An 8,384-nucleotide genomic window follows, 5' to 3' on the forward strand; every position below is an offset into this window, starting at 1 on the left:
GTTCAGCTCTCCAGCATATAACAAAACTCTCAATAGAGTCTAAATTAGCTCTTTTCTTGTACCATAGGAAAAGATCAAATAGCATCTCAATCCCTTAAACAGACCACCCAAATTTGGGTTTGGAACCCATGTCCCCTGCCTAGCGAGTGCTGTTCAGTTGAGGGTGAGTTCTTCCATTGAGGTATGCTAGGTACAGTTCTGCTGCCCTCGTTTCGCACAACAAGGATAACAACAGTTTATTACTCCTGCCCCAATAACAAGGGGACTGGAGATCCAACACTAGCCACAAGTGATCATTTGGGCAAGCAGTCCCATCATGATCTCATTTGCATGGACACACCCACCCTGCCTAGGTGCTCAACCTAGGCAGGGTGGGTGTCCATGCAAACGAGATCAGCGTCTGAAGTCTTTTTCCACAGCTCATCACTAGATGTCAGGGGAGAGCTCATCCCGACTCTGATTACAAACATATAACCTAACTAAGAGCTGTGGGTGGACTCTTAAATTGCAAGTGATTATTCTTCCCTCGAATAGCAACTCACTAAGTAAACAATTTATAAATTCAGGCACACAACTGGTTTTCACACTCTCTTTGGAAAAATGTGGCGATTGTGGTGCAGCACTGTCCTGAACAACAGGAACAGTCAGTGGTAAGGAATCAACTGGATCTTATACCAAAGTTTCTTCCGCTGTGTTGTTAAAAATTAGGAATGTGCAAAGTTTTACCACAACCAAAACCGGTGCCATGCATTTTACAAGTTCTCCAGGTACTCATTTCATTCCTTAACCATAGTTGTGAATCCCCAATAAGTCTCTGACTTGATAAGAATTATTATGAGTCTCATGTCATTGATCAATTCGCATAGCATGGGATTTAGCGACATGTGAGGCAACATCAGGATATAGCAGGCCCCAACAGGTACGTAAAGATCACTTCAAAAAAAGAGTTCAGAGATCCTGGGTAGCAGCATGTGGTGTATTCCTGTAAACAAACAAGAAATTGCCCAACGATTGCTAACTTGGAATAGACTTGTTAGCTTTTAAGGCATACATAAATGTTTGTACAAAGAATTCTGATCATCCATTTGTAGCAAGATGGTAAGGAGCTGAATTTCTGTGTTTCATTCCATTTGAAGCTGGAAACCTCTGGAATTCTTCAGAACAGAATTGAGGTCCATTGTCACTCTCCTACTGTAATGGTAAACCAAACTGGCGAACCTTTCTCCTGTATAAGTCTTCAAAACCATGGAGGTTTCTTCAAGGGGAACTTGTGACAAAGTCTGTTAATAGGTAGATGAAGAAATCTGTGAAACAGCAGCTCCAGTATCAAGCTCCATTCTTGTATGAACTCCTTGGATCAAGGGTATAACCCAGATGCCTTCTCTGACTCCAGCTTCTGATAACACATGTGAGGGGTGGCCAATCCATGGCTCCAGAGCCGCTTGTGGCTCTTCAGAAGTTAATATGTGGCTCCTTGTATAGTCACCGACTCTGGGGCTGGAGCTACAGGCGCCAACTTTCCAACGTGCCAGGGGGTGCTCACTGCTGAACCCCTGGCTCTGCCACAGGCCCTGCTCCCACTCCACCCCTTCCCACCCCCTCCCCTGAGCGTGCCGTGCCCTCGCTCCTTCCCCACTCCCCCAGAGCCTCCTGCACACCACGCAACAGCTGATCAGGAGGTGCAGGGAGGGAGGAGGAGGTACTGATGGGTGGGGCTGCCGGTGGGTGGGAGGCACTGGGAGTGGGGGTATGGAGCTGATGCGGGGCTGCTGACATATTACCGTGGCTCTTTGGCAATGTACATTGGTAAATTCTGGCTCCTTCTCAGGCTCAGGTTGGCCACCCCTGAATGCTAAGTCTTGGTCAGTGTCACTACAGCTCTTGTCTTCTTCCACATTATGAATTTCCAACTTCGATCCTTTCTTAGGTTCTCATAGAATCATAGAATATCAGGGTTGGAAGGGACCTCAGGAGGTCATCTAGTCCAACCCCCTGATCAAAGCAGGACCAATCCCCAACTAAATCATCCCAGCCAGGGCTTTGTCAAGCCTGACCATAAAAATATCTAAGGAAGGAGATTCCACCACCTCCTTAGGTAACGTATTCCAGTGTTTCACCACCCTCCTAGTGAAAAAGTTTTTCCTAATATCCAACCTAAACCTCCCCCACTGCAACTTGAGACCATTACTCCTTGTTCTGTCATCAGCTACCACTGAGAACTGTCTAGATCCATCCTCTTTGGAACCCCCTTTCAGGTAGTTGAAAGCAGCTATCAAATCCCCTCTCATTCTTCTCTTCTGCAGACTAAACAATCCCAGTTCCCTCAGCCTTTCCTCATAAGTCATGTGTTCCAGCCCCCTAATCATTTTTGTTGCCCTCCACTGGACTCTTTCCAATTTTTCCACATCCTTCTTGTAGTGTGGGGCTCAAAACTGGACACAGTACTCCAGATGAGGCCTCACCAATGTCGAATAGAGGGGAACGATCACGTCCCTCGATCTGCTGGCAATGCCCCTACTTATACATCCCAAAATGCCATTGGCCTTCTTGGCAACAAGGGCACACTGTTGACTCATATCCAGCTTCTCGTCCACTGTAACCCCTAGGTCCTTTTCTGCAGAACTGCTGCCGAGCCATTCGGTCCCTAATCTGTAGCGGTGCATGGGATTCTTCCATCCTAAGTGCAGGACTCTGCACTTGTCCTTGTTGAACCTCATCAGATTTCTTTTGGCCCAATCCTCTAATTTGTCTAGGTCCCTCTGTATCCTATCCCTACCCTTCAGCGTATCTACCTCTCCTCCCAGTTTAGTGTCATCTGCAAACTTGCTGAGGTGCAATCCACACCATCCTCCAGATCATTTATGAAGATATTGAACAAAACCAGCCCCAGGACCGACCCTTGGGGCACTCCACTGGATACCGGCTACCAACTAGACATGGAGCCATTGGTCACTACCCATTGAACCCGACAATCTAGCCAACTTTCTATCCACCTTATAGTCCATTCATCCAGCCCATACTTCAACTTGCTGGCAAGAATACAGTGGGAGATGGTGTCAAAAGCTTTGCTAAAGTCAAGGAACAACATGTCCACCGCTTTCGCCTCATCCACAGAGCTAGTTATCTCATCATAGAAGGCAATTAGATTAGTCAGGCATGACTGGCCCTTGGTGAATCCATGCTAACTGTTCCTGATCACTTTCCTCTCCTCTAAGTGCTTCAGAATTGATTCCTTGAGGATCTGCTCCATGATTTTTCCAGGGACTGAGGTGAGGCTGACTGGCCTGTAGTTCCCAGGATTCTCCTTCTTCCCTTTTTTAAAGATGGCCACTACATTAGCCTTTTTCCAGTCGTCCGAGACTTCCCCCGATCGCCCTGAGTTTTCAAAGATAATGGCCAATGGCTCTGCAATCACATCCACCAACTCCTTTAGCACTCTCGGATGAGCGCATCCGGCCCCATGGACTTGTGCTCATCCAGCTTTTCTAAATAGTCCCGAACCACTTCTTTCTCCACAGAGGGCTGGTCACCTCCTCCCCATGCTGTGCTGCCCAGTGCAGTAGTCTGGGAGCTGACCTTGTTCGTGAAGACAGAGGCAAAAAAAGCATTGAGTACATTAGCTTTTTCCACATCCTCTGTCACTAGGTTGCCTCCCTCATTCTGTCATCATAGATCTTTTCTTGGATGTATCGTTACTCTATTTTGCTGATTTTGAACTGTGCGACAGGTCACAGTGATGTGTCCTTCCTTCTGGCACTTTCTGAAAATAACTTGAGGTGCCTAGGAATCCTTCTCAGCATGTGTAGTTTGCACATAATGGCACAGAGAAATTATTTAAATTCCCATGGTCGTCTGGCTTTCTGATGCATGAGGTGAAGTTTCTCTGTTCACACTAAATTCCAGAGACTCTTTCTTTGCCATCTCTATTGCACCTGCTACTTCAGCAGCTTTCTTGAATGTAAGCGCTAGTACAGTCAATAACTTCTTCTGGGCCTGGTAACTGCATAATCCAGAGACAAACTAGTTATGCAGGACATCATTTAATGTTTGTCCGAACTGGCAGTGCTCTCACAATTTCTTTAAAGCAGCAACAAACTGTGCGACTGACTTTCCACTTCCCTTATGTTGCTGAAGAAACTGATATCAATCCGCTTTCTTCAATGGTAGGAAAAAATGTTCCCATATTGCTGCAGTAATTGTGGCCTACGTAGCAATTGCAAAGGCATGAGACAGCAGAGCACACAGACGTCCATATGCCTCTGTGCCTATCCCTGTCAGCAAGGCTGAAACTTGTCCATCTGGAAAAGTGTTGCAGGTTACAAATTGCTCAAAACGTTCAAGGTGATTGGCGCACCGCCTGTGATTCACGGTTTTTGTCACACTCACCAACATTGCTCACAAAAGGTGCCATTTTTCTATTCTCCTTTTGGACTTCAAACATACTGGACACCTTTTCCACAGGCAATTTTTTTTTCTGCTGTGCACTATCTGTGGTCCATCACCCTCTGCTGGCTGTATGTTTACACACTCCTTTGTCTGTACTTGGGCTCCCTCTGCTAGCAATAGACCCCTAACTGCAGACTAAGCATGTCTGCACTACGAAATTAGGTCGAATTTATTTAAGTTGACATTTAGCCTCTGATTTTACAAAGTCGATGGCGCATGTCCCCACTATGCACATTCCATGGCTAGCATCGACTCATGGAGCGATGCACTGTAGGCAGCTATCCCACAGTGCCTGCTGCTGATTGGAATTCTGGGTTAGGCTCCCAATGCCTGATGGGACAAAAACACTTTCGTGAGTTGTTTTGGGTACATATCATCAGCTTCCCATGATGCACTTGCCTCCTCCCTCCATCCTTCCTTCCGTCCCTGAAAGCAACAGTAAACAATCATTTTCGTGTCTAAGTCTGGGTTGCTCGTGTAGATGCCATAGCATGGCAAGCAGGGACTCCACTTGGGGCTGTAGCATTAGCAGAGCCTAGCCAGGAGCTGCTGTGTGGAAGAATGTGATGCCACACAAATAGCTGTGCTGGAAGCCATTGAATGGAGCAATTTGCAAATGCTGGCAGCAACAGCAGGGTTTGTTGACACAATGTAACACCACTTCTGGGCCCAGAAAACAAGCACAAACTGGTGGGGCTGCATAGTTATACAGGTATGGGGTGATTCCCAGTGGCTGCATAACTTTTGAATGCATAAGGCCACTTTCATGGAACTTTGTGAATTGCTTTCCCAAGCCCTGAAGTGCAGAAATACCAAAATGAGACCTGCTCTGAGAGTTGAGACGTGAGTGGTGATAGCCCTGTGGAAGTTTGCAATGCCAGGTTGCTACTGGTCAGTTGGGAATCAGTTTGGAGTGGGTAAATCTACCGTGTGGGCTGCTGTGATCCAAGAAGCCAGGGCAATGAATTCACTTCTGCTAAGAAGGGTAATGACTCTGGGAAACATGCAGGACATAGTGGATGGCTTTGCAGCGATGGGGTTCCCTAACTGTGGTGGGGCGATAGATGGAACACGTATCCCTATTGTGGCACCAGACAACCTTGCCAACCAGTACATAAACCAGAAAGGGTACTTCTCAATTGTGTTGCAAGCGCTAGTGGATCACAAGGGCCGTTTCACCAACATCAGCGTGGGATGGTCAGGAAAGATACATGATGCGCTCATCTTTAGGAACTCCGGTCTCTTCAGAAAGCTGCAAGAAGGAACTTTCTTCCCAGACCAGAAAATTAACATTGGGGATGTTGAAATGCCATTAGTTATCCTGGGATGCCCAGCCTAGACCTTGCTCCCATGGCTCATGAAGCCATACACAGGCAGTCTGGACAGCAGTAAAGAGCAGTTCAACCATAGGCTGAGCAAGTGCAGAATGGAGGTAGAATGTGCCTTTGGATGTTTAAAGGGGCGCTGGCACAGTTTACTCACTAGGTTAGACCTCAGTGAAAGCAATATTCCCATTGTTGTTGCTGCTCGCTGTGCGCTCCATAATATCTGTGAAAGTAAGGGGGAAAAGTTTATGGCGGGTGGGGGGAGGGGGAGGATTGATGCAGATTGCCGGGCAGCCCATTTTGAGCAGCCAGACACCAGGGCAATAAGAAGAGCACATCAAGGCATACTGCGTCTCCGAGAGGCTTTGAAAACCAGTTTCATGAATGATCCAACACTTATGTGACAGTTCTGTGTGTTGTTCCTTACCAAGCTGCCCCCTTTTTTGCATGTACTGCTCTGTAAACTAAACCCACACCAACCACAGGGTCCACAGTGAATAAAGAGCCTCTTGTCCTCAATCCACACATCTTTATTATGCTAACAAACACGGAACAGAGAAAGCAATGAATAGCAATGATAACCCGGGTCTAAGGGCCTGATAACACGGGGGGAGGGGCAAGCACACATAGCTTATTACAAGTGCATTGTCTAGCAATCAAAGCTATGGACGTCTGGGAGAGGAGGTTATGGAACTTGGTGAGGAGGGCAGCTGGTTCATCACTGAGTGCAGTGGGACTCTAAGGTCTAGCTGCCTTTTCTGCACCTCAACCAGATGCCTCAGCATGTCTGTTTGTTCCTCCATAAGCTGCAACATCTTCTCTTGCGTGTTACATTCTTGTTCTCTGCATGCTTTCCTGTCCTCTTGGGCATGCTCTCCGACAGTGTAAGCCTCCATGCATTCAGCTGGGCCCTGTCAGTCTTGGAGGAATGCATCAAATCACAGAACATTGTCTTCCCTGGTCCGCTTTTTTCGCCTTCTAATCTGGGACAGCCTTCGTGCTGGTGTGGAGAAAGCACCCACAGACAAGGTTGCAGCTGCAAGGAAAAACATACATTGTTGAAAACACAAGGTTAATTCGTGCAATGAATGAAACACTTCACAGCAGTAAATACATTCCCTGAGGTACACGGCCACATTTTGTCTTCTAAAAGAAGCACCAACCAGTAAGGTACAACACATGGAAGAGCACTGGGCAGCAGATTTCGGTTTGCAGGCAAACATGGTAAGCACACAAAAAGGGTAGGTGGTGTGAGGGCACCCACAGGGACATTTATTGGTGGGGAAGCTCTTGGCACATAAACAGGCTTTTCTGGGGAGCACCCTTTGCGTAGCTGGACTGGCCGGCACTGTATCCCAATTGTTTACCTCAAATTAAACAGTAACCACAACTGCATTTAACCCCTGTAGTGTTATTACAAGCGTGCACTCACCATCACAGTCCCGCAGCAGTAGGTCCTGGGAGGGGATTGGCTGCAGAGTTAGGAAGAGGTCCTGGCTGTCAGGGAGAATGGATCCTCCGCTTGCCTGCTGTGCATTCTCCTCCTCCTCCTCCTCATCATCAACAATGTCCTCCTCGTTGTTGCCCATGGCCACCTGGGGCCCCTGAGAGGTGTCCACCGAGAGAATTGGAGTACTGGTGGGGTCCCCACCTAGAATCACATGCAGCTGATCATAGAAGTGCCATGTCTGTGGCTCAGAACCAGAGCGACTATTCTGCTCCCTTGTCTTCTGGTAGACTTGCCTGAGCGCCTTTATTTTCACATGGCACTGCTGTGTGTCTCTGGTGTAGCTTTTGTCCCCCGGGCGCTGTGCGATTTTGGCATAGATGTCAGCTTTTCTTCTGATGGTTTGGCGCTCTGCCTGCACAGAATCTTCTCCCCACACAGCAATTAGATCCAGTATCTCCGGTATACTCCACGCTGGATCGTGTTTGTGGCCCTGGGCGGGCATGGTCAGCTGTGGTGGTGAGCTCTCCACACTGATCGAACAGGAAATGAAATTCAAAAGTTCCTGGGGCTTTTCCTGTGTACCTGGCTGAAATGCAGTGGAGTTGAAAGTGCTGTCCAGAGCGGTCACATCCATGTCCAGATTGGGCTTGAATCTGAACTCTTCTACTTCACTGGTTTATACCAGTGTGAGATCACTGGGCTCACCATTGGCTAGTTAGCGTCATCAAACCATGGATAGGAGTGCGGGCAATCCTGCCTCTGCCCCCAATAAATACTGTACGAGTCGTGAGCTCCAGAGATGCTAGCAAGTTCAAGGCCTCTCCAAAGAGTCATTGTTCCTTAGCGAACACAGAGATGCACAGCACTTCTCTCTTTATAGTTCATGTTAATCAATGGAATCTCTCAACCGATTAATTTATGCTTTGCAAAGGGTGAGGTCATGAGGAAGCAAACATTTTCTGTTTAAAACACTTCTGTCAGGCGCATGCAAGCATGTGATGTGTAATAGTCCGGTGTTTATATAAACCTCAGGTGCCAGGTGTAGAAATATCAGTAGGATCTTTAGTGCTGTTGTACATTTTCCTCTCATGTCTCTGTGCACAAGCTCTGGAATCTGTGTCATCACAGAGATAATCTGTTTATCTTGGCGAGACTGTTGCCAA

General features: G+C 47.4%; 1 protein-coding gene across 1 annotated transcript; it reads right to left on the reverse strand.

The window, feature by feature from the left end:
* Positions 1-6,419: 6,419 nt before the first annotated feature.
* On the reverse strand, positions 6,420-7,967 carry LOC122464214. Its single transcript, XM_043538815.1, has 2 exons — positions 7,204-7,967; positions 6,420-6,807 (listed from the first exon to the last, which is right to left on the reverse strand). Exons 1-2 carry the CDS (start codon positions 7,853-7,855, stop codon positions 6,710-6,712), a joined length of 750 nt encoding a protein of 249 aa, XP_043394750.1. The 5' UTR covers positions 7,856-7,967; the 3' UTR covers positions 6,420-6,709.
* Between the last annotated feature and the right edge of the window lie 417 nt (positions 7,968-8,384).

The sequence above is a fragment of the Chelonia mydas genome, chromosome 2, assembly GCF_015237465.2.
Source record: "Chelonia mydas isolate rCheMyd1 chromosome 2, rCheMyd1.pri.v2, whole genome shotgun sequence".
Taxonomy (NCBI): Eukaryota; Metazoa; Chordata; order Testudines; family Cheloniidae; genus Chelonia; species Chelonia mydas.

Excerpts from the sequence above, each read along its gene's own strand:
- LOC122464214 (XM_043538815.1), bottom strand. The coding sequence starts at position 7,855 with ATGGATGTGACCGCTCTGGACAGCACTTTCAACTCCACTGCATTTCAG. Across the intron at positions 6,808-7,203 it reads ACTGCTGCGGGACTGTGATG|CTGCAACCTTGTCTGTGGGT; the intron begins GTGAGTGCACGC and ends TTTTCCTTGCAG.